This window comes from Macaca nemestrina, chromosome 19, assembly GCF_043159975.1.
Source record: "Macaca nemestrina isolate mMacNem1 chromosome 19, mMacNem.hap1, whole genome shotgun sequence".
Classification (NCBI taxonomy): Eukaryota; Metazoa; Chordata; class Mammalia; order Primates; family Cercopithecidae; genus Macaca; species Macaca nemestrina.
The window spans coordinates 56,974,820-57,002,287 of NC_092143.1; the positions used below are offsets into that span (position 1 = coordinate 56,974,820).

Consider the following 27,468-nt stretch of genomic DNA (forward strand, 5'->3'; position numbering starts at 1 on the left):
ATACTCTCTTGGGCAATTTTATCTATACTTGTGGCTTACTGCTTACATGCTGGTGACTCTCAAAGCTGTAATTCATTTCTTTTTCTTCTAAGGTTCAGGTCTCAAATCCATATATATATAAAGATATCTATATCCATATCTTTTTTAATGTCACAGACACCCTAAGCTCAACATGAGCAATACTGAGCTTCTGTTTCTTGTCCTCACATTTACAGTGTGTCCTGTCTCAGTAAATAACACTCACCAAAGTCCCCACTTACTCATGCCAGACACTGGGCACTATCTTCTGCCAACCACAGCACTGCCACTTATGGAGCTCCCAGGGATCTCACTGAACCCCAAGATCTTTAGGTGACTACTTCTCACTTTGCCATCCCTTAAGAGGGTCCTTAAAGATCAATGTGTTCTCCTCTAGAAAATCCCTCTCTATTACTTCCCCCTACATAAAATAGCACCTCCTCAGGCGCTATTCCTGTCGCCCTTTCTTTACTTTTCTTCACAGTACTGAAACAGCATTTAACACATAGCTAGCACTCAATATGCATTTGTTGGATGAATGAATAACTCCTTGACGTCTTCCTTCCCCAATCCTTTCTATAGGTTGGTGCAAAAGTAACAGTGGTTTTTTCCACTTTTTTTTTTGCCACCTAAATTGTACTTAAATCCACCCATTAACCTCTACCCCAGCTGTCACCACTATAGCCAGATGCTAATTATCTTCCACCTGGTCGCTCTGCTGTCTAATCAGGTCCCTTCCTGATCTTTCCTTTACACAGCCATCAGAGTGACCATTCTAAGATATAAAACAGGTAGTTTTACTTCTACGCTTAAAGGACTTCAACATCTCTTACAATACAACCCAGGGTTCTTCTTTAGCCTGGCAAGGCCCTTCCTGATCTGTCTATCTGTCCAGTCTTACCTGTCACTATTCCCTCAATGCTCCAGCTCATTACTGAACTTCTTTCCATTTCATTAATATGCCAAATGCTTCTCTTATTTTCCCTCCAGATCTTTGAAGCTGCTACTCTTTCTTCCCAAACATTTTCCCTTTCTCTGAAGTCCCCCTCTCCCCAACACTTGGCTAATTCTTCCTTTTCCTTTGGGTCTCAGATTAGATGCCACTGAACTTGGAAGCCTTGTCTGACCTCTGCAGACCAGTTCTGGCTTAACTGTTGCTGCTGAGGACTCCCAAGGCAACCTGTACTCTCCCATCACAGCACTCAGCACTCTGGAATGGAACTGCCTATTTCATTAACATTCCCTACAGTGGGCCATATCTCCATCAGGGCTGAGATCCCTGACTGTCTCATGTAAAATCTATCCTCTGCCTCCGAACAGTGATGGAGCCATGGTAGAAGCTTAGAAGCTTAATTAATACTTGATACATAATGCTTTTAAAAAAATTTGCTTGAGACATTTCAAACATCCAGAAAAGTAAAAAAATCTTATAATAGTATAACAGACCTTCATACCCACCAGCTATATTCAGCAATTGTTAATATTTAGCCATATTTTCTTTATCTAATCATCTACCTCTGTATATTTATTTGACACAATATTTAAGATAAAACACAGAGAAAATGAGTGAATTTTTAAGTCTTACCAACACATCCGTAGAACATGTAAGATAAGCTACTGAAGAAATGGAGGAAAAGGAACCATAAAGAAAATCCTCTAAACCTCTAATTAAGCCTAGTTAAGTAAAATTCAGAAATGAGACTGTTAATCTCTGCATCACAGTTTATAAATGTACCCTCATTCCATCATTTAATTATCAGAAGTCTTATAAGGCAACTTGATTAATAAACAAGAGGAATCCCATGAAGAACCTGTAGCTCTAGGAGGGAAGGGGAAAGAAAATCAGTATTTCAATATTTTCTCAGTGTCCATTATGCACCCAACAATTATGTTACCTCTAATTATTCCTACAACAAACAACATGTATTATATCTCTACTTTGAAGATGAAAATGGAGCTTAGTGAGGTCAAGCTATTTGTCCAGCTCACAAGTGGTAAGATCACAGCTCACTTTAGCCTTGAACTCTTGGATTCAAAGGTTCTGCCTGCTTCAGCCTCCTGAATAGCTGCAACTACAGACATGTGCCACCACACTGGCTAATTGTTTTTACTTTTTACTTTTTTTCTTTGTAGAGACATGAGGTCTCGCTATATTGCCCAGGCTGGTCTTGAACCCCTGGCCTCAAGTGATCCTCCAGTGTCAGACTCCAAAAGTGTTGGGATTACAGTCATGATCCACCATATCTGGCCTAAATAAAATTTTAGTTAAACATTATAAATTAAAAAAATTTTTACTGTGGTATGAGATAGGTAAAAATTATCTGATTGCTTTTATGTATACAAGGGATGCTTAGGTTAATCTAGTCCTAATTCTTACTACCTCTATGGTATAGATGAGGCAGGGCTAATTAAAGAAGTGACCATAGAACAAGAAGAATCAGAAGTGAAGGTTCTGGTGCTGTGGTAATGCCACTGTCTAACCCTAGAAAAGTCACTCAACCTCTCCTCACTTAAGAACGTTCATCTGTAAAATGAGATTTTGGATTAGATTATCAATGAGGTTCCTTCCAGTTGTTTTAAAGACAAAACACAAATGAAACCTACAATTCTTAGTGATTTACTTCCATCACCATCTGGTGAGGGCCAAGTTGTACGTCTCACTGATCCCAGGCCTATCCTCTGTGCATTCCCAGTAAATGTACTCACTGGGGGGACTGTCAGTGCAGGCTAGCTTTAATTAGAATGTTGGTCAGTACAAGTGCAATTACAAGAAACTTCAAAACCTTCAAACCTCCAGAAGCAGGTGTCCCACAGATTCTGACACAATAACTGATGATGAAGGCTGTGTCTTTCGAAAGAGAAGCCATGGAAAAGTTTCATTCCAGAGGAAACCAGCATTCATCCCTAACCCTGTGAATCCTCTGCCAGGCAAGCTAGCCTGCTTACCACCCTTATACTGATTTTTTTAAAAAGATTATTTACTCCATTAGATAGTATGCTTTAAGAGCTCTACCTTGGTCACCTCTATATACCTAGCTTTTACCATAATACTTGGCATAGAGTTGGTGATCAATACATGTTTATGGAATGAATAGCTAACCTCATGATCCCTGAGTATTCCAAACCAACTGACCCTCATGGCTCAGCTCAGATGTCATCTCTACCTCCCCCTCCCCAAACTCCCATTACATTATAACTGTATTTCTCCTATGGTACATCTCATTTTCTTATTACAGTCATTTACATATATCTTAGTTCCCCAGTAAAATCAAATGCTCTGAGATAGAAGTTATCTCTTGCTCACCTTTGAAAAACTACAATACCTAGCTGATAGTAGGCACAAAATAAAAGTAGAATGAGCACATCTTTCATATATATATATATGTGTGTATATATATATATACACACATATACACACATACACACATACACCCCAAAACACTCAGCACAGTGCTTTACAGTTAGTAGTCATTCAGCAAATGCTATTGAATAAATTAAATGCTTTCTGAAAATGTTATGGTGAAACTGGTAGCCTAAAACTACAAATGTCTGTAAATTGTTCCAAATCTTTGGGAAAAATACGGTAAACTAGATTAAGGGTCATAAAAATGGTCTATCCTTGACAAATAATCTCACTTCTGGAATTGTGACCTTAGAAAATAGATGAATAGACACAAACCAAACCAAACCAAACCAACAATTAGATCTGTATAGAAATTTAGCATAGCATTTTTTATAGAGAAAATGGGAAGATAGTAAGAATTAAAGCATATACTATGGCATGTTGATATAACATTATACTGCTATTCCAATGACAGTTCTGATGACCCATGAAAGTAAAAGATGCTGTGACTCACAGTAAGTAAAATACAAAGTTCACGCTTATTATGATATGCACTGTGGAACATTAGGAATGCCTGTAAGAAGACCAAATATGCAAAAATAGAAAAACAGTTAATTTAGGATGCTAGTGTTGTTATGGGTGATTTTCTCCCCAAGGTTTTCTTTAAATGTATTATGTTACTTTTCATTAATATGATAAAACATTTGTTATAGTCAACATGAACTTTTCCTTAATGTGACTGATTATATTTCCCAAAGATAACTGTTTAGTGAGGATCAAAGCATAAAATTAAATTGCCTACCAATGAACTATTGCTTCAGTATTTAACGCTAAGACTCAGGTAATACCTGAGTCTTATACATCATGAGGTATAAAGTACAACCATGTTGTGTGTGGTGCAGGAACAAATTTGGATGAAAAACAAGAAGTGACACCCAGTAAAGGAATCTCAGGAACTACTTAACAGCAGATAGGATCACTCACTCGAGGAAATGAGCAATACAGTTTTCCCTAGGGAATTAGTTTCAGAACCTTCCTTCCCCCACAAGAATCCATTCATGCTCAAGTCTCCCAGTTGGCCCACTGAATCAAGTGATATGAAAAGCTGGCTGTCCATGGGTTTCACATACCATGAATACTATATTTTCAGTTCACTTTTGGTTGCATATTTGGAATCCGTGGATATGGAGGTTCGATTGCATTTACTGAAAAAAAATCACTTATAAGTAAACCCATGCAGTTCAAACCCATGCTGTTCAAGGGTCAACTGTACTAGTTCCTGAAAGGGTTAAATAAAGGAGGTTGCAACCCAGAAGGGATATAGAGAGAAGGGAGAGGGATTAATGATGGTTGTCTCTTTGGTTCTCTGCCATTTCTGACCACCTTAACCCATTTCTGTTATCTATCAGGGATGCGCAAATGATGGTCTACAGGCCAAGTGTAGTCCTTTTTTTTTTTTTTTTTTTTTGAGACCGAGTCTTGCTCTGTCACCCAGGCTGGAGTGCAGTGGTGCAATCTCCGCCTCCCAGGTTCATGCCATTCTCCTGCCTCAGCCTCCCGAGTAGCTGGACTACAGGCTCCCGCCACCATGCCCAGCTAATTTTTTTTGTATTTTTAGTAGAGACGGGGTTTCACCATGTTAGCCAGAATGGTCTCAATCTCCTGACCTTGTGATCCGCCCACATCGGCCTTCCAAAGTGCTGGGACTACAGGCGTGAGCCACGGTGCCTGGACAAGGCCATTTCTTTATGTATTATCTTTGGCTATTTTCACACTACAATGAGTTGAACAGTTGTGACTAACACTTATATGACCAGCACGGCAAAAATATTTACAATTTGGCTCTTTAAATACATGTTTGTCCCATACCCCATATATAAGGAGATTTATAAAGTGACACCCTATTTAGGTAATGGGCCACCTTTTCTTATTACTTTCTCTTCACCACCCTGCAAGATAGGATGATCAAATAATTTATCATCCAAAATGAAACGTTTGGAGGGTGAAAGGGGGTGCTACCTAGACTATTTTCCAGGAATACAGAATTGAATCAGGACTGTCCCAGACAGACCCCACATATGGACCATCTACTATAAGGGCTAGCAGTACAAGATCAGTTTTCAAAGGGCACTCATGATCTGTGGCTGCAGACACAGAAAGCTTCAACGGTTTCTCTTCCTGGTTCTTCCTATTTCTAATGCCCTCAGGTACCTTTCCACTGACCCCTGTCCCAACTCTGCTCTAGAGCCTGCTCTGGCCCCCGAATATTCCAGCTGTTGGGGCACCATGCAGGGTACCATATCTCCACTTTGTTTGTTTGAGACGGAGTCACGCTCTGTCACCCAAGCTGGAGTGCAGTGGTGCGATCTTGGCTCACTGTAACCTCTGCCTCCTGGGTTCAAGTGATGCTCGTGCCTCAGCCACCCGAGTAGCTGGGACTACAGGCATGTGCCACAACGCCCAGCTAATTTTTATATTTTCAGTAGAGACAGGGTTTTGCCAAATTGACCAGAGTGGTCTTGAACTCCTGACCTCAGATGATCCGCCCACCTCAGCCTACAAAAGTGCTCCATATTTCCACTTTCACTAGAGTAAAAGGGGAAAACATCTATTCATCCACTAAAAAAACCCTAATTATTCCAAGTCAATACAGTAAATTTTATACCTGCAAATTTTAATATCAAGACAACTTCTTAAAATGTTATTGTCCTTTAAGTAGTAGAATTTCAGTTTCTCTTTGCAAATATTTAAAAAATGACCACCAGTCATAGCATTTATTACAATGAGGCCCCAAAACAAATATGGTATATTATTCATTGATTTGAGCTTTTAATATTCACCATTGCTGTTTGGAGAATTACTGTTTAAGAATGAGGTTTCTAATTTTATCATTCCAGAATTCTTGTAAAAAGAAGAAAACTAATACGCCCCCCCACACTGTTTTTTTTTTAAGTAAAAATGTTTGATGCTGTGGAGAAATAGGAGTAAAATAAAAGATGTTTAGAGCACCTTTGATGAAATATAGGATGTCACACCACACTTTGTGAGACTATTCTGTGTGAACAATAATAGCTTGTAGCTTTGAGACCTCTCTGAATGGCTTTCCAAATATTGCCATCTGGTGGAATTTCAGTTAATTGTTCCTTTGTTCCAAGGGCTCCTGGAGATGACTCTTGAAGGCATTACTTAGAGAGACTTGGAGTACTAGTTGGAAATAACTGAAGGTCAAAATGATTGCATCTCAAAGACAAATCCTAAACTGAAAAATATGAGGCTTTCTAGGTTCCTCATCTCTGTCACAAGCATGCTTGCACGCTCTCACTCTCTCTCTCTTTCTGCCTCTCAAAGCCAACAGAGTGGCTTCCTTGATTCTTAACATACCAAATAAAAATCATTTATTTATAAATAGCGATGTCATGAGTTCATTTTGACTATATCTTGATATTCTACCCTCCCCACCTATCCTAAGATTTTTCAAAATCAAACTTTAATTAATTGGCTAGACCATTTTTAGAGGAATTGCTAATAGCAATTAATTAGCCCTTCGTACACTTGGGAAATGGAATTTGGCTTGAAAAAATAGTGTTTTAAAAGAGTGTATTTACTCAAATATTGGCTTTAATTGTATACTGGAATTTTGAAAATAAATTTGTTACAAGGACAATATTACTACTCACTTTAAATTGATTTTTGAGTAAGGAGTCATGCAACATAATTTATATAAACCTTACCTTGAGCATCCAGGCTTTCTCCCTGTCTGTGGAAATGAACTGTTCCTCTGGGAAACAGGACACTGGAATAGTAAAAATGGAAGGAAAAAGAGAGTGCAAGCATTTAATATCATGAAAATACGGAAGCAAAGAGTTATAATTTAGTTCAGTGGGTGTGGCCAGCAATGGAAAAAAATTAAAGAAAAAATACGCGCCAAATATCCAAAAGTCAATCGATCTTACCATATGAAAGAGATTAAGTCAGCCAGATAATAGAATTATACTCTCAATCTCTATTATTAGATCAGTTCTCACATTAATTAATAGTTGATAAAAACTTAGTATAATGTCACTCCTATGAAAATAATTTTTCTTTTATTTTTCCCCTTGCCTGATAGTCTGATGTGATGGGAATCATGTTGGCAGATAACCCCAAGAAGCAGTGCCTCTAGTGGGGTATCAAATACCAACATCAATTAAAGTACTGAATTCCCCAAACTTAGGTTTATCCAGGTTTTATATCTAGTATCAACACAGCCTTTTTCTAGTCAAAAAGATTTTTAATTTCGACAGGATAAGCATTATAAACGACTTTAAAAGTGTACGTATCAATAAGCAGTAATTTAGTAATTTACTTTCCTTTTTGAGACTCAGTCTCGCTCCATCGCCCAGGCTGGAGTGCAGTGGCGCGATCTCGGCTCGCTGCAAGCTGCGCCTCCCGGGTTTATGCCATTCTCCTGCCTCCGCCTCCCGAGTAGCTGGGACTACAGGCGCCTGACACCACGCCCAGCTAATTTTTTTGTATTTTTAGTAGAGACGGATTTTCACCGTGTGTTAGCCAGGATGGTCTGGATTTCCTGACCTCGTGATCCGCCTGCCTTGGCCTTCCAATGTGCTGGGATTACAGGCGTAAACCACCGTGCCCGGCCAATTTACTTTCTTTATATGAATTAGCTGTTTATTTTCAAAACATGCTTTGACTAAATGAGGCAGTAAGACAGGAAACAGATGAGGGACAAATCCAATTCTGGAGGCTGAGAAATGCATGAGCTTTGAGTTTGCTTTGAGAGTCCAGTGTTTGGGGAATGAATGGTTACGGAGGAGGTTGCTATGGTTCAATGGAATGCTGCTATAAATCACCTGACATGCATATACGTGTGAGTCTTAACTCTCTTCCCCACTTTCCATCTAAGCCCTACATTGCTCTTCTGTGTTTTCTATGACCATTTCAGAAATGACTTAGGTGATTATTTAGCTTAAAATCAATTGCGTAAAAATAAAATATTTGTGATAGATCCAACACGATGTGATTATCCCCAGACATAGTTCTGGAGATGCTGCTGTTAGAATTCTTTTTTTTTTTTTTTTAATTAAAAGGGAGGAGGTAGATATTTTATAGTTTTTCTCTAAGGGAAAAAGGAGATGGTTAAAAAAAGGCAAAGAACAAAATGGCAAGTGTCAAGAGAATAAAAGTAAAGGTGACAGCTGAATTGTTATACTACTCAGTGAAGGATTTCAAAAATAATTAATAAACTTGGGCTTGTTTAAAAATCAGAAAACTTAACATGAATAGTGTACCTAAATAGTATCAATAACTAAATTTAGGTATATTGACTACAATCTAAGTTTTTTCCTTCAGATACAATAAGTTGAATTTCCTTACATATTTTGCAGCAGAATTTAATTTTATGATTACTTTATATCTTTCTATAATTTAATGATAGTTGATAAACCTAAAATTCAGATTTTAACAATATTGGTTCCCATCCATGTCAGTTTCTATTCTTAAGTCCTTCAATTTTCCAGAAATTTGAACTGAATCAGAATAAAATTTTCATTTATCTACTTTATTTAATTGTACCTAGTAGCTGTGCAAGCCACTGGCCACCAAGCTATGAAGCAGGAACGTAAGGTTTCTAGTTTATCTATAAAGCAGATAAGTAGCCCTTAGAAAATTCAGAATTGTCTGTATACAACTGGCCTTTTTCTATTTTCTGACAATGGTCCATTGCTAATTTTTCAGCATCCACAATGGATCAGTTTGGAGAATGACATTATTTATTGAACACCTTATGCACCAGTCATTTCACATATTTTATCTAATTTAATCCTCAAAACTGTCTTATTGTAAATGAAGAAACTGAGGCTCAGAGTAGTGGGGCAATTTGCCCAGTATCAGGCAGCTAGAAAGGGATAGATTTTTAATTGAGTCTGGCAGACCAGTAACTAACTCCTTTCTCTTTCATCTGTGTGCCCACACTAAAATACCTTAATAGCAGTCATTTGACGTAGATTAGAAATACCTGGAGAGCCTTCACTCCACTGTCATAAGTCCAGGACCTAGCATATGGTAGGTGCTCAAGAAGGTCCAGTCTTGCAAGGATAGAGGTCTAGCCTTCCCATCCAGCCTTTGCTAGTGGGGATAGGAGTGAGGCAAAGCTTGCTCCTGTTGTGTTTGGCAGGAGTAGAGCTCTTAGTGTCTGCAAGTCTCACACTTTACATAAAAACAAACTGAAAATGGATCATGGCATAAATGTAAAATGTAAGACTACAAAACTTGTAGAAAAAACAAAAAACAGGAGAAAATCTTTAGGACTGGGACTGGCAAAGTGTTCTCAACCTTGACACCAAAAACACAAGCTGTAAGAGGAAACATTGGTAAATTGGACTTCATCAAAGTTAAAAACTTTTGCCCATGTGAAGAGGATATAAATACAAGATATAAACTAGGAGAAAATATTTGCAAGCCCAATATCTGACAAAGAACTAGTGTCTAAAATAAAAAACTCTCAAAATGCAACCAAATAAACCAACTTAGTTGGAAAATGGGAAAAAGATATGAACAGACATTTAACTGAAGAGGATATATAGAGAGCAAATAATATTAAATGATATGCAACATTATGAGCCTATAGATAAAAGAAAATTAAAACTACATGAGACATCACAACATACCTATCAGAATGGCTAAAATAAAAAATAGCGACAACACCAAATGTTGGCGAGGGTTTGAAGAAACTAGATCACTCATATATTGCTTGTGAGAATGTAAAATGGTAGAGCTACTGTGGAAAACAGTTTTGTAGTTTTAAAAGTTAAACATGCGACTACCATATCACCCAGCAATTGCTCACTTTGGCATATACCCCAGAGAAATGAAAACTTGTGTATAGCAGCTTTATACTTAGTAGCCCCAAACTGGAAACCACCCAGATATCTTTCAACAGGTTAATGGTTAAACAAACTGTGCTACATCCAAACTTCAGAACACTACCCAGCAATGAGAAGGAACCAACTATTGACAGAAAGTAACAACCGGAATGAATCTCCAGAGAATTAGGTTGCGTGAAAAAAGAAAGTCCCCAAAAGCTATATACTGCATAAGTCCATTTATCTAACATTTTTAAAATGGGAAAGCTATAGAAATGGAGCACAGATTAGTGGTTGCCTAATCTAAGAGGAGAGGGTGAGGGCTGGAGGGAAATGAGTATGATTATAAAAGGCAACACAAATGTTTTTGTGGTGATGGAAATGTTCTGAGCCTTGATTGCATGGACATCATATTCTGGTTGTGACATTGTGCTATAAGTTTGCAAGATGCTACCACGGCAGATTGGATAAAGAATATATGGGATCTCTCTATATTATTTCTTACAACTACATCTTAAGGTACAATTATCTCAAAATGTATATATTTTTTAAATCAGATAATTGGACAGAAACTAGAATTGAGCAAGATACCTCAGTTTTATTTTCTTACCTTTTCAAAGAAAAGCAAAAGCCCCAAAGCAGTGGGCAAGCTGGATCAGGAGTTTGCTCCATTTTGCACAGATCCAAGAAAAAAAATAACTCACCCACTAACTTAGCATTCAGAAACCACTGCCAGTGTTTTGCTATCCAATCTTGCCTATGTTGGAATTTTCTTTGCTGTTACTCCCCTTTCTCCCTCATGTACTTTCTCAATCCACTAAAATTCATAATACACATATTCAAAACCAGAAGTGAGTTTGAAATAGCAGCTTGATACATCATGTATCTTTTTTTTTTTTTTGAGACAGAGTCTTGCTCTGTCACCCAGGCTGTGTAGTGCAGTGGCTCCATCTCTGCTGACCGCAACTTCCGTCTCCTGGGTTCAAGTGATTCTCGTGCCTTAACCTCCCGAGAAGCTGGGATTACAGGCATGTGCCACCACACCAGACTAATTTTTGTATTTTTTAGTAGTGATGTGGTTTTGCCACATTGGCCAGGTTGATCTTGAACTCTTGGCCTCAAGTGAGGCTGCCTGCCTCGGTATCCTAAAGTGCTGAGATTACAAGTGTGAGCCATGGCATCCAGCCAATACATCCTGTATTTTTTAACGGATCTTTCATACCCTTAAGTTCACACTATCTAGGAATTTTCAAAATCTTACAAAATGTCCACATCTTATTTGCGTAGAAATGGAATATTTAACATTTATTTTTACAAATGGGATCTTGCAGTGATGCCCAAGCTAGAGTACAAGAGGCTATTCACAGGCACAATCCCCATGTACTGCACCCTTGACCTCCTGGGCTCAAGCAATCCACCTGCCTCTGGATGGATCTCAAGTCACTGAGACTACAGGTACCTGTATGGAGTAGAATTTTATCCTTTGTGGTACTATTTTATGGATGACAAGGCAGGTGTTCTGTATTCTAAACTGGACCATACACTAAATAACGACAGAACTTTAATCGCCAACACACAGAGGAACTTGCCAAGTCCCCCTTCATGTTTGGAAAGATCACATTGACTTTTATCCTTTCGCCATTCTGGGCACTAGGGCAGCTCCTCAGAAATGAGCAGCCATAAGCCAGCTGCTTTCTCTGGCTTATGGCTCTGCTTGTTTGTTGGTTTTGTTTTCATTGAAAAGACCAAATATCTTTGTTAGGATAAGAGTCATGACTCTTTAACAAAGCACATTCTCTGTTTCTACAAAGGTCCATTTTCCCCATCCTCTAGAAATGTCAAATCCTCTTTCTTTGACAAACAAATCCAGAATTCCAGCATCCCATGTCCAAGGCACAGCAGCGGAACCTCTATCCTAGCTGGGGAGTCCCCCCATCCTCTGGCAAAGACTGCTACTTTCATGTCTGGCCACAAAAACTACAGGAACATGAAAGATACATCAGAATGAAAAACATGTTTGTAAAAATATTTCAAATAATGCCATACCATTGAAAGAAGATTTCATTCTTTCTTCATTGCTATGTGCTTAACCAACGAGGCTTCTGGTCAACACAAGGCTAAAGCATCCTCCTCACAAAGAAACAGCATTACCACCTCCCCAACTGTTCACAGCTTTTCCAAGAAGAGAACAGTACTGGGGCCTGAGCTCAAATTTTCCTCTAGGGAGTTTAGTAAGCTGTCTTTGGATCTCCAGAATAAGCTGTATCCTGAATTCCAAACTCCCCATGGCCACTTTGACATATTGAATCCCTTCAGTTGTAGATCACATTCTTTAGTATGGGAGGTCCATAGCTTTCTAGGAATAAAGCAGCTTGCAGCATTAGCAGAAGGTCACAGGCCATTAATCCTGAGATGGAGCTTACTAGATATTAATCTTTCAGAAAGCCCTGCCTCTATGCACTGCCTCAATTAGTGGTCTTGGGTTGGGCTCAGGGCCTTCTCTAGCGGCAGCAGAGGGGAGGCCTAGACTCCCTCCCCTCTCCTGTGCAAATCCTCCAGGGCAAGACTGCCAGGAAGCACAGAGCTGAGCACACATCAGGGAAACCAAAAACCAAATGAGCGTATCTGGCAAGTAAAGGAGGTCAGATTACACTGAATATTGGGTTAAGTCTGGTACAACTCATTCTTCTCCTTAAGAAAGACAAACTACCAAATGACCTATATTGTATATTTAAGGACTTCAAAAAAATTATAGCTCACTGCTAAATGGATTTTGGTGGTATATGTTAAGAATAGTAATGATGTCATAAACTGATGGTCATTATGATTAAGGTTTCTATAAAAATAAAAGATAATCCCCAGAAAATACCTAAAACGATAGCTACAATAAAATAAAAATTCACTTCTTTTCATACAAATGTAGCCTAGCCCTTTCTTCTTGGAATCATCATTTATCCATCTGCTACTTTCTATGTGAATCAGAATTAAAATATTTTTTAAGATTGCCCTTTCTATTTTAGAATAGAATATTTATAGTGCTCAATGTACAAAAGTAAAATTCTTTCAAAAAAATTACATGAGACACACACACATGAGACAAAACTACATATATGAGAAACAACACATATAGTTCTGTAAAGTGTTTTTATAATTACATAATTTTCACTTATCCTTTCATCCATTTTTAATCAGATATTTTTGAAAATAAAGTCATAAGCATAGAATAGCTCCTCTCCTCATGTGTGCACTTGATGATGAAATGTGGCAGAATGCATGTTACGTGGCAGAATGCATGTTACATGGCAAATTAGCACAGAGAGAGGTTCGATTTCAGGTTCAATTTCAGAGCCCAGGGTTCAAGTTTAGTGTCTGGGTCACAGTGGAAACTAAAGCCCTGCTTTCCATGCTTGCTGTCTTTATAGTCTGTAACTCCTTTGACCATGCAAAGAAGGAACACAGTAACATACTAAGGGTTACATGTGAAATCTAAGTAAGACTTTGACAGTAGCAAAAGGGCTGAAAAGACATTGAGTATCAAGGGCTGCTGTGACCTTTTGTGCTGTATTGTGCTCTGTGGAAATCTTTTCAAATTATATTTTAACATTTTTGGCCAAGTCCAGAGTGAGACTGTCTTAAAAAAAAAAAAAAAAGAATTGCAACTTCGGCCAGTCTTAGTGGCTCACGCCTGTAATCCCAGCACTTTGGGAGGCCAAGTTGGGCAGATCCCCTGAGGTCAAGAGTTCGAGACTAGCCTGGCCAACATGATGAAACCCTGTCTCTAATAAAAATACAAAAATTAGGCCAGGCGCAGTGGCTCATGCCTGTAATCCCAGCACTTTGGGAGGCCGAGGTGGGCGGATCATGAGGTCAGGAGATCGAGACCATCCTGGCTAACACGGTGAAACCCCGTCTTTACTAAAAATACAAAAAAATTAGCCAGGTGTGGTGGCGGGCACCTGTAGTCCCAGCTACTCGGGAGGCTGAGGCAGGAGAATGGCATGAACCTGGGAGGTGGAGCTTGCAGTGAGCCAAGATTGTGCCATTGCACTCCAGCCTGGGCGACAGAGTGAGACTCTGCCTCAAAAAAAAAAAAAAAAAAAAAAAAAAAAAGCTGGTAAAAGTGAGTGAATGGGATTTGTAGAGACCTGTAGGAATGTTTGCATAGCCTCTGTGCATCAGTTTCCTGTTTGAGCCAATGTGAAGACCCCAGGATGCTGATATAACAACAAACAGCCCTGCTCTTGGGGTCCCTGCTATGGGGTCTGCCTTACAAAGGAATCTACTTTCAAAAGGTTTGGGGGCCACATCAATAACTGAATTCCTTGATAGAAAAAAAATCATGCTAAATTCCACTCAACTGGGAAATATCCCAGTGAAGTTGTGGAGCAGGTACCCCAATTACACCGTCAGGGATAAAATAACTACTGGGGAAATCAATGTATTAATGGAAATAAATCCAGGTAACATATAGAACTTGAAAATACTTCTTAAAGGCTTTTTCTTTAGTAATTATACTTGTTTATAGCTCTTAGTTTTGCAAAATTATTTTATATATATCACATCACCCAGATCTTGAAAGTGTAATTCGTTTTGGTTGTTTATTTGTTTGAGACGGAGTCTCATTCTTGCAGCCCAGCCTGGAGTGCAGTGGTGTGATCTCAGCTCACTGCAACCTCAGCCTTCTGGGTTCAAGAGATTATTCTGCCTCCCCCTCCCAAAATAGCTGGGATTACAGGTGCCCGCCACTATGCCCATATTTCACCATGTTGGCCAGGCTAGTCTTGAACTCTTGACCTCAGGGTATCCACCCGACTCAGCCTCCCAAAGTGCTGGGATTACACGTGTGAGCCACCACGCCCAGCTAAAATGGTAATTCTTTTATGACTTCTTCTAGAGGTTCACTCTGCTTGCCTTTTAGTTAGCTGCTTTTCCCTCCTTATGCTTTTTCCTGAAGAGCTCTTATGTGGTACCAAGTTGAAGAGTCAAAGCTCTAATTGTGCTTCTCAAAGTTTTTAAAAATCATCTTCCTCACTCCTCCTCCCCACTCACAAGGAGCCTTTCTATCCCCTAAGGATGCTAAGAAATCCTTTAGGATTCCCTAATGCTATGGAATGAGATTTTGTCCATAAAAGTTAACCTTTGGAGGCCACAAGCCATTGCAATATCCAGTTTTCATTCCCCTTGAGAGTTTATGCTGTAATCCATTCGAGGAAACAGGCATTATTGACCATTGCTATTTGTCAGGAGAGGTAGGGATACAAAAATGAATAAGGAGGATACAAAAATAAATAAGAGATACAAAAATGAATAATGAATGAATGTTGCAAGTTGTAAACCTCCCACCCCCTTTTTTAAAGCATAACGCCATGAAACGAAGAGGATTATTAACCCCACCCTTTAGGTGAAGAAACTGAGGCTCAGGAAGCTTCTTTCTTGCATGAGATCACACAGCTAGTAAAGGAGAGAGTTGAAACCCAAACACGGGTCTTGTGATTCCAAATCACGGGCTTTTCTCATGGATCTATTCTAGCTCTTTCCTATGTTTATCAGGCTTCCTTTGCATACTATTTTTAAATGCAATTTCATATATTTGAAGCAACAGAGCACCACATTTTAGACCGCTGAAGACTTTGTATACAAGGTTTCTATTCTTTCATTTGATCAACATTATTAGCCACTTATGAGTAGCTACAACACACCAAGTGCTCTGCTATGCCACATGCATCAGTTCATTTACTCCTCCCAATAAGCCTATAAGAGGTGTTATTCTTTATCCCATCTCATAGATGCATGAACTGAGGCTTCCAACCCATGTTTGTCGTACTTTGAAGCTGGGACTCTTGAGTACCGCCATACACACCTATTAGATTCCAAGTACCATGTTGGGTGCTGGGATTCTAAGGGTGAACAAGACACAGAACAGCCACCCAGGACTTAAGTGCAGCTGGGTAACCAGCTAAGCTCTGCCTCCTGTCAGATCAGCTGCAGCATTAGATTTTCATAGGAGCGTGAACCCTACTGTGAACTGTGCATGTAAGGGATCTAGGTTGCATGCTCCTTAGGAGAATCTAATGCTTGATGATCTGAGGTGGAACAGTTTCATCCCAAAGCCATCCTCCATCCTCCACCCCACCCCCAGTCTATGGAAAAACTGTCTTCCACAAAACTGGTCCCTGGTGCCAAAAAGGTTGGGGACCACCGAGGTAATAGACATAAAATAATCATATCACAGCGCTGTGAATGCAATGATATTGACAGCAGGAGTGGAAAAATTTCTGACTGCTGTTTTCTTCAAGAGTATATAGAGTTTGAAGATCATTTGTTTTTCTCATTCTGAAAATTAGAGAAAAACAAGCATTTTAACTATCAGGTTCATCTGTGACAGTGCTTTCCTGACTTATGAATCACCTGGGAATTTTGTTACAATGCAGGTTATGATTCAGTACGTCTAGGGGTTGAGGGGTGTGAGAATCTGCCTTTCTAAAATCTTCTAGGTGGTGCTGCTGGTCTAGAGACCACACCTTGAGTTGCAAGGCACACACACACTCTCTGTGCTTCAGGCTCCTTCCAAAATTTGCTATGGTGGCAGATTAACATGCACTTGGTAAAGGAGCCACTCACTCACATGATCCCAACTGAGACAAACTAATGTATAGCTTAGACCTTACTACCAAACAATGGACACAAACATATAGCTTAGACCTTAACCACCAAACAAACAAAACTAAGGATGTGAAGTCTATCCTTGGTGCACACCACTTTTTTCTTTCTCCTCCTTCCCGTATTTATTCCTAGCCCCCAGTGGTGGCATATTCACCTAGAATTCCAGGTTCTTAGGGAAGTTCTCCCCTTTTGAAGATGATATGTATTTAATTGATTAACGAGTTTGTGCAAATGCATTAGAGAATGTTTTAACAAAAATTTGTTATTTTTTTCTCTGCGGACCGAGATGGCTGTCTCTGGATCTTGTTAAATGGGCACCCTCAATGAGGGCACTGTTATTTTTTTGTGTAGACAATTGGATCAGCTGAAGCTGCCACACATATATCCAGCGTGCTTGAGAGATAGGAAGATGCTTGAATGTCCTTCCAAATTCCGTGAATAGCAAACAATGAGCTAAAAAACTTAAAAACTTTGCATTACTTGTTTCCACAACTGTATACTGTACTGGGACCATTATTTTGCCTAAAAGTATCAGGCTCAAAATGACTTTTGAGATTGCCTACACTTTATAGTAACATTCCTCTCTTGGTGCACTTGCATTTTCAAACTGAGGGAAAAGAACTGGCCACCGATGCTAGAATATCAGGAGTCCTCATCTACAGGGAGATGTGTCCAGAAAATGTATTTAACTAAGTTTTTAAAACCCTATGCATGTTTCCACGGAAATATGAGTTGGTTAGAGGTTAAGATACTGGTATAATTTAATACCTTTATGGGTTAAAGGAATCTCTGAGGGCTACCCTGAGAATCCAACTATCATTTGTAAAGCTGCCTGGTATAAAGAGCATTGGGACTTGGGATATCATTCCCTGGGTTTGAGGTTTTCCCAATTATGTGACTTTGGGCATGCCACTTAAACTCTGGGACCCAGTTTTTACAGTTTTCTGTAAAGTACAGCTCCTTAAAGAGCTGCTGCTACATATAAAAATTCTTTAGCAACTATAAATTTCTATGTACATGGAAAATACTTATTAAATTTATCATTATTATTATTATTGAATTTGAACATTTCTCCTTGGGCCTGATTATAGGGATATAAAATACTAAAATAGAATGAAATCTAGGGAAAACTAACAGCTTAAACAGAATAGGAGGGAATACCTATCTTGAGGGATGGTGTGGATGTGGCCTCGATGAAAAGGGCCCCAAGGAATCCTTGGAACAGGACCTTCTCTGGCCTTTCTGGCCCTGCCAAGGCCTTTTTTGCTGCCTCTTCTGTAATACATGACCTTGGCAAGCCCCAGTTTGACCACCATCTCTCTAAGGTTGGCAGCCTAGGAAAAGAAAAAAAAAAAAAAAAAAAAGCAAAAAACAGAAACCAAAAAAACAAAACTATCTTTTGACCACAGCTGAGACTTCTTCTGTTAGCTTAAGGTTGAATAGTGCTCATAAGATTGTTGTACAGATTACATGTTTTGTAGCTATCACTTCATCTAACACAGTGCTTAATATCTTTATCTCCCTCAAATTTTTTGGAGCCTAGAGAAGCTGGTTTTTCTTCTTTCTTGCTCCTCCCCATCCCACATGGTTTCCTTTTTCATTCCCCATGGGGATAGCAAATGTCTCCCCATCCTCCCAGTTAGTACAATGTGCTGGAGAGCCAGGAAGCAGCTCAGATGATCCGCAAAACACTGTCAAAACTAAATGATGTGCTATAAACTTTTAAAACTTTGCAATTACGAGTGGTTTTAGTAAAAAAAAAAATCCATGCCTCAGTTTTTCATCTATAAAATGGATTAAATGAGATGATCTCCAAGGTTGCTCTCAGCTCTAAAACACTATGATTTATTTAATTTGCTATTTGGCATAAATAATGAAGGGCATATATTTCAAGAGTTATGTACTGATTTTGTGAGACCCTCTCTGTCAACCCTCTAATTATGCCAGACATTCAAGATGGGTGGAACACAGCTAGCTTCATTTGTTCCCCTCAGGAGTGAGAAAGTGTCATGGAGCTGTACCTCTGGTCCAGAGTACAGTAACACCACGGCCCAATCAGGAGAAGGCTTTGCTCATCACAGACCCCCCTTTGGGCATCATTTGGCATTAATTTTTAGGTGACAGGGCCATAAGAGAAGAAATGATTCCCACTTCTGTTCACAACTGTTGATGTATGGTCTTTCTATACTCACTAGCATGACTCAACTACACTCTTAAAAAGGGGAAGTCCCTTTGATTAGGCTCAAATAAAAGGTTGTTATAGTTGGTTCACTCCTGGTGTTTTAAGTCTATTTTCTTCTTGTTCTTGCATGCTCTGGTGCCTCAGGCAGGTGCTGTATCAGTGCCCAGGCCAGGCACAATGGCTCTCGCCTGTAATCCCAACACTTTGGAAGGCGGAGGCAGGAAAATCCCTTGAGCCAAGGAGATCTAGACCATCCTGGGCAACAAAACATGACCTTGTCTCTGTTAAAAGTAAAATAATAATAATAATAATAATAATAGCCGGGAATGGTGGTGTACACCTATATTGCCAGTTATTTGGGAGGGTCACTTGAGGCCAGGAGTTTGAAGCTGCAGTGTGCTATGTCTGTATCACTGCACTCCAATCTGAGCAACAGAGTGAGATCCTGTCTCACTCATTCATTCATTTATAAATAAATCAGTGTCTACTAATTGTGCAGCAGCACAAACTCACAAGATTCAAGCCTTAGTGTCTTGACCTGTATTTTGAGGCAGCACAATTCAACTCACTCCTGTACTCCATCAGTGGTTCTGCTTTTTCCATGTCTTCCCTTATCTCTAATGAGACGTGATATATGGATTCTTTATTTGTCAGCCTAGGCCAACCGAGGGAGAGGCAACCCAACACTAAAAACCACATGCACAGGGAAACGTGAGCTCAGGAAGTTTTCTGAGTGGGTGCTTTTTAAAATGTGTCTGATCTGCCGGAAATCACACTGCTTTCGTATTTTGAACAGCTATAATGGCATTCTCCATATGTTAAATCGATGTTTAAACTTATCACTGCATCTGCCTATTCCAATTTAAAGAATTCAGTGTGCTAATGGACTATCAAAACTGCATATTTTCCTCATGTTTAAAATGTAATTTATGGATTCCCCAAAGGAAAAAATATATAGTTCCCACTCTATTTTCTATTATATTTTATTATAAGAAAATGAATTAACAAGCACCTTTCAAAGCACTGGGATATTTTGTGGAGAGAGGATGGGTAAAGTTATGTAGGTAGGATGTTTTCATTTTATTGTGATACCGGAGGTCACAAAAGTGAATTGAGTTGGCTTAGATTGTACTTTAAACACAGCTGGGGCAAGAACTAGGTCCCTTGACAATCAGTTCAAATTGACTTATTGTTCATATAATAAAGTACAATAAGAATGATATCGTGCCCAACTTGCAAAAGTTTTGAGTGAAGATCACTGCACAGACTTTGAACTAAGAGGGGTAGTTAGAAACAACCATTCTTTGTCTTACTTCACGTTTTCTTTTGAATATTTTGGTAGCTATTGCTGCCTCCACTTTATCATTTCTCGAATTTTACTTGTCTGTAATACTTTTGCTGTTTTAATTTTTTAATCTCTAGAGCTTCTACTCATGATGAGTAACAATATTTACATAATTTTTCAGCTAGAGAAATCGGTGTTCAAAAGTTGCTCAACCAAAGTCACACAAAATTATTAACAGGGTGGTAACAAAGCTTAGGGCTAAAAATCATTCTTTAACGTTAAAAGAAAACCCGAAATATAAAAAGCAAAAAAAAATTCACACAGCTTTCAGATTCCAATAGCAACACTTAAAACACCACTAGGCCTCACAATAATATAGTGTTAAAAATCTCTTCCCACTGGGATGGGCCACAAACCCCAAGGGAAAATATGACTCAAAATATGACTTGATGTTATAGAGCACAGTACACAACAATTGTTTTACCTATCCCACGTGGCTTACCTGCATCAGATTGCTCAACAAGTTATACTCTAAAGGTGCCAGATGACTCTTAACAAACCCCACCCAAGGTCCCAGGTCTGGGCAAATTACCATGAATAGTGTCATCACAGACACTCAGATAAGAGATTCCAGAAAGCCTGATATACTCTTCCACAAAAGAGATGAACCTAACCCCAATTCACAACTCGCCTGGAGCTGTGCCCATGATGATGGGTAAGTATAATATAGCAGTAGACTCCCAAGAGGAGAAAAAAGGCCACACATTCTGGAATTATACTCCTTTTAGTCTTGCAGTCTGTGTGGCTAATTGTGAGAGCTGTTGGTAAGCAGTACCAGGAGCCTCTTGTTCCTTTCAAATAAAGCAAATAATAGTTCTGTAGGACAGACGTTTCTTGTTTCTGAGCACAACTTGGTTCCAAAGCTCTAATCAGTCTCTCCTGTTACTCAAAACAGGCTCAGTGAACGAACACAGAAACAGAAAACCAAATAATGCATACTCTCACTTAGAAGTGGGAGCTAAACATTAGGTATACATAGATGTAAAGATGGGAACAATGGACACTGGGGATTATAAAAGGTAACTGGGAGAGAGAGAGAGAGAAGAGGAAGAAGAGGGGAGGAAAGAGGGAGGAGGAAGTGGACAAGGGTTGAAAAACTACCTGTTGGATACTATGCTCATTACCAGGGTGATGTGTTCAATTGTACCCCAAACCTCAGCATCCTGCAACGTATCGTTGTAACAAATCTGCATGTGCCCTAAAATAGAAGTTGAAAAACAAAAAGCAGAGGCTCAGGAGCTGATTCTCCCTCCATCACATTATCTGTCCCCAAGTTCACAAAACATTCCTTCCACAATGAAAAGACCAAGGGATCCGTGGATACAGTGAAAGCTCCCTAGAGTTCAGTTATTGCTTAATGTTTTTTTGTGTTTCTTTTTATAGAGATGAAGTCTCAGTATATTGTCCAGGCTGGCCTTGAATTTCTGGCCTCAAGCAATCTTCCTGCCTTGTCCTGCCAAAGTGTTGGGATTACAGACATGAGCAACCATGCCCAGCCTGATAAATCTTAATATAACTTAGAAACATCAGTGTAGAAGTACCGTGCTTTTGACTGTCTAAAATTTTAAAACAAACATCTAAAAAAATTCCCTAGGGCATCAGTGGTTTACATTGAATGTAGTGCTAGATGAAATTTATCATAGATGAGAGTCAGGATTGGAGAAAAAAGTCACATCTGAGATTTTTAGATAAGAAATGTTGGTTTTTCTAAATGAAAAAAAAATGACCTACATTAAGATTCCAGATAAAAATATCCCAACACCTGTCAGAGTTAGAAATCAATTCTCCAACAGTCCACCATATATCTTTCCTAGTGCTCCTTATCCTCTCCTGTCAGATAAGCATTCTCTTCCTCCTAAACCCTTACCAAAACCTGCCAACTGGTCAACTCTCACACCAAGCCTCAAATGTCATTCCTCCCAGAGGTATTAGTATTTAACAAAGCAGAAGAAATAAAGTTTTGGCAGTGGACTTCCAGAAGTTATTCAGAGAGAAGCATTCCCCACCAAGCCTGTTTTTTAAAAATAAGACTGCAACGAAAGGGCACCCTCTAACAAACTGCAGTCCCATGGTGGAGAGCACCCTTTCTGAGTGCACAAGAAGATTCTTATTGCAATTCTTCATCTACAAATCATTGTATTGGAAAATGAAACAATTCCCAAAGTTAAAATCTTGTGTCAAGCACTGTACTAGAATCTGGGGATATGGAGATGAATACAAGTTTATTGCAATCTTCAATGGGTTGACATGCAGGGAGAATGAAAAGCAAACCAAATATGGGTCACCTAACTCACTCCATTGAGATGGGTGGAGGCCATGGTTAGGAGGTTAGGAAAGGCTTTCCATATCAATGTTTCTCAAATATTAATGCCAAACAATAAATTACCTGGGGATCCTCCTAAAGTGCAGATTCTGAATGAGGATGTCTGGGGAAGACCCTGAGGTTCTGCATTTATGAGATGCTCCTAGGTGATGCTGATGCCACTGGTCAGTGGACCACAATAAAAAAAAAAGAGAGAGAGAGAGAATGTCTCGCTCTGTTTCCCGAGCTGTAGTGCAGTGGTGTGATCATAGCTCCCTGAAGCCTTGAACTCAAGGGCTCAAGTGATCCTCCTGCCTCAGCCTTCCAAGCATCTGGGACTATAAGCATGGCACCATGCCTGGCAATTTTTTGAAAATTTTTTGGTAATCATAGAGTCTTGCTATGCTGCCCAGGCAGGTCTTGAACTTCTAACCTCAATAAATCCTCCTGCCTCAGCCTTCCAAAGTGCTGGATTATAGGCATGAGCCACCACACACAGGTGAATCACACATTTTGCATACCAAGAACCTGAGATAAGACAAAGTCCAAACTTGAATCAACTAAGACATCCAAGACAGAAGAGCGAGAGAAGGCACAGGCAAAGACGCCAAAGCTAGAGACATTAAGCTGGATAAAGGGAACATTAAAAATGCTAAGGAAATGTTTTATGTAAGATATTGTTGAATGTAAATACAGACAAGAAGAACTTTACACAATAATAAAAATAGTTTTTGCAATAGTTGCACAAGGGTGGTTAACATTAGGAGTACTTCCTCCCACACCCATGCTTTTTGGTTTGAACTCTCACTAATGAATGTATATTTATTTATTAAAACAACAAAAGTATAAATAGATTTCTCCTTTGCGTGCTAGTGGGGGTAATTCCACCCTGGGATGTTTTAAGAAAATGACCATGCAGGCTCTTCCAATTTGGGGTTGTATGATTGGATAAGATAAAAAACTACTTAATAACTAATCACAATTATGTAATAATGTAGTAATAATCATTTCCTGAGAAAGAGTGCAGGCAAGATTATACAGAATTCTAGAAGAAGAAAACAAAACAAAACAAAACCTGTCTTTTGATTTCACAGAGCAATGTTTACTGAGGAATCCATTGCTTGGTACCCTGGAGCACATCACTGTTCCCCAGCCATGAGAACTTTAAGGTTCGGAGAGCAGAAGGGAGTGTGTGGCTGATGTGGACATATATAGCCAGCAGCTACATGTAAGATACATGCTCTGTGGCTTCGTTCCCAGTGTGTAGATGGAACAGTTAAATGAACATCACCCTTCTTCCAAATCAGGCATGTTGCAGGAAACCACATCCTATAATAGTCAACTGCCAGCCCTACATGAAGCAGATTATTAAACAAGTCTTAGGACATCACTGTACATCGTACAGTCATAAAGATGTACACAAACATTATCTGATCTCGTAACTCTTGTCAGACTTTGCTTTCTCTGACAGATGAAAAAACTCAATTTGAAGGATGTTGATGAAGGATATTAATAACATCTCTAAAGTCACCCAGTTAGCAGCAGAACTAGTTTTAAAACTCCAGCTACTTGGCATTCTTGTTCCAATTTCAGAATTCATTCTATGATATAATACTATAACTTCTAAAAGACAGGAAAGCAGGCATAAAGAAGTTAGGTTTTAGAACTCAAAAAGAATTATCTATGGACTCTTTTTGTTACTTTAAAAAACTTTAAATTTCACAAGAATAGTTTGGAATCTCCCATAGACCCAACTGAATCTCCTTTTGTCCAGTTTTAGAGGAATCTGGGGATACAAGTATATGAATATGTGGTATTGGTATATAAATACTGTTCTGTAAGTTACAATAATAACATGAAAAACAAAAGAGATTTGCTGGTGATCTGAGTGCCAGGAATTGTGATCCACCTAATTAACAGGTTAATAATCAAGGACAATCCAGAATTACATATTAGGCTGTTCATTTATTCCATGAGAGTCTTTGAAAAATTTGACTTATAGGCCAGGTGTGGTGGCTCATGCCTGTAACCCCAACACTTTGGGAGGCCGAGGTGGGTGGATTGTTTGTCCTCAGGAGTTCAAGACCAGCCTGGGCAACATGGTAAAACCCCATCTCTACAAAAAATACAAAAATTAGCTGGGCATGGCAGCATGTGGCTATAGTCCCAGCTACTCAAGAGGCTGAGGTGGAAGGATCACTTGAGCCCAAGAGGTGGAGGCTGCAATGAATGATGATTGTACCACTGCACTCCAGCCTGGGCAACAGAGAGAGACTCTGTCTCAAAAAAAAATTATTTTTTCAAGTTGATTCATAATACTATAAATGGCCATTAAGGAATTTTATATGAACAAAATAGAAATACAGTGGTCTCATACCTGGAAGATACTTTATCTATCTTCTAGGGGGTGAAAAAAGACAGCTTATTAAGGATTATTCAACAAGGTATCAAACAAAAATACCAATTTAATGTGTGGGAAAAGTGAATCCTCTAGTTCAGGGCTTCTCAAACTTCAACACGCATATGATTCACCTGTGTTCGTTTGTTAACATTAAGATTCTGATTGAGGAAGTCTGGAATGGAGCCTCAAATGCTGCATTTAAGACACTCCCAGGTGATGCTGATGCCTCATCTGGGTAGCAAGGCATCATTGCAATCACTTGGAATCTCATTTTGATTAGGAACATACTGTTGACATCGTTGATGGATTGCTCACGTTAGCCCTACTTGAACTAACAATATACCTATTGAAGTATTTATTCTATCAAAAAATTGGTGAAAGAATAGAAAGTACTTTAAAATATCTTACAAAATAAAAAAGATTGCTAATTTTCTAATTCTTGTTTTACTTTTTATTTCCTCTCAGTTTAGTACATTGCACAAAAAAACTTCAGTTAATGACTTTTTTCCTTTAGCAGGTGAAGGCAGCTAAGACATTTTTAATTCATTATCTCATAAATATAACCTCAGCTCTTTTACAGACCAGGAAAGCTAGTCATTTTGAAATCTATTGTATCATAAAAGTAGGATTGCTGAATTTAGCAAAAATAAAAATTAAAAACCAAATAAAAAAATGAAATGCTCAGTTAATTCAAATTCAGATACATTAAAACAAATCTTATCTAAAATCAAATTTAACTGGTTATCCTGTATTTTACCTTGCAACCCTAGAGAAAAGCATACCTCCAAATTCTAATTTATCTTGAAGTGCTGAAGGCCAGGTGCTGGGATGGAGAATTAACAGACCCACTGACCATGTTCCCTAAACATTTCAACTGTAGAGGGAATTGCTTCTGGATTTGCCAATACTACATCACACACGTGGTTATTACGGCTGCTAATTTGTGGACGCTCCTTTTAGGGGATCTGTGCCCAGGAGACCACACTTTTAAAAAAATCACGATAGAGGGCAAGCTGGAAGTGAAACCACCAAAGAGTCTTACTTATATCAATAGCTTCTTTCCCGGGAAGAACCAGGTGGAGCAAAACCAGCAAAGTCTTCCTTCTCAGGTATCTCTTTTTTTCCACTTTATGGAGAGCTGAAGCAGCTCAGTGGGAAAGCTAAGATAGTAGTTTCTTGGTAAGAATCATGAAAGGTTTTCCTTCTTAATATCAAATGCTGTTAAGTTGATCAGATTTAAGATGATCTTTGAAAGAAGGAAGGAATGTACAAGGTGGTTTCAGGCCCTGTCATCTCTTAACAGTTTTTGAAAGCCTTTGCCAGCTTTTAAAGGGGCAAGCTAATCCTCTGATTTCATTTTTATGTATGATGTGCAGTAAATAGTTTCGGGTACTTCAGCAAAACAAAGGCATCTACTCATTTCTAGGTGCCTTTTCTTGTGTATTTACCCACCTCCTACCTACTTCAAATACCGATAGTCATTCCTGCCATGATGTTTAGAGTAAGTTGGGGCCAAGGTTTGCCTGTTAGCAGAACACTGTTGGATGTTTTGCCTCTGTTTAAGCAATTGATAATTATGAAGTCCCTGCTGTAGTAAAAATATAGTAAGTCTAATTATTTTCTAATTTTAGAAATTAATTTGGAGAGAACTATTAATGCTATGTGTATAGAACAGGCTATATATTTCATACCTGGAAGATATTTTACCTCTCTTCTAGGGGGTTAAAAGAGACAGCTTATTAAGGATTTCAACAAGGTAGTAAACAAATATATAATAATTTATATATAATATATAATATATTATATATAAAATATATTATGTTATATATTTAATATATATTATATCTCATATATTAAATATATCATATTATATATTAAAATATACAATATATAATGTATATAATATATTAAATAATATATTATTAAAATGTGAATCTAGATTATGATAAGGAAGGGCAGTTAATTTCACTTGGATTGGTTCCTTACCCAGTCAGCATGGGAGTTACACATCAATCTCCAGCCATCCCTTTCCTCCTTTCCCCCATCAGAAGCACTAGGGGTTAACGTGGAAGTCAGTGACCTAACATGCCATTACTATCAATAGTCTTAGGATGGGATTAAATACACACAATTTTTTGTTTTTAGAAATAATTTAGCTGATGTTAGGTACCTCAAAACTTACATTAAGTATAATGTGTTGTTTGATTTGGTGAAAAAGGAATCCCTTTGTCTTTTCAGTCTACAAATTGCAGCTGATTCTGGAAGGGGTGAAGAGAACACCCGTTATATACAACCCTTCAAGTTGCTCTATTATCTAAGTGAAACTCATCGCAAACTCCCATTCTGTGACATTA

The 27,468-nt window shown here is 38.7% G+C and overlaps 1 protein-coding gene across 2 annotated transcripts in view; it reads right to left on the minus strand.

Moving 5' to 3' along the window:
- The window catches only part of LOC105498746 (microtubule associated protein RP/EB family member 2), a 162,450-nt gene that overhangs the window by 127,734 nt on the left and 7,248 nt on the right, over nt 1–27,468 (minus strand). For both annotated transcript variants that reach the window (XM_011771060.3, XM_011771052.2), the window contains exon 2: nt 7,093–7,154. Coding sequence is in view for 1 of the 2 variants with exons in the window: in XM_011771052.2 (XP_011769354.1) it covers nt 7,093–7,154 (62 nt within the window). In the remaining variant the exon portion in view is untranslated. The remainder of the gene's footprint in view (nt 1–7,092; nt 7,155–27,468) is intronic.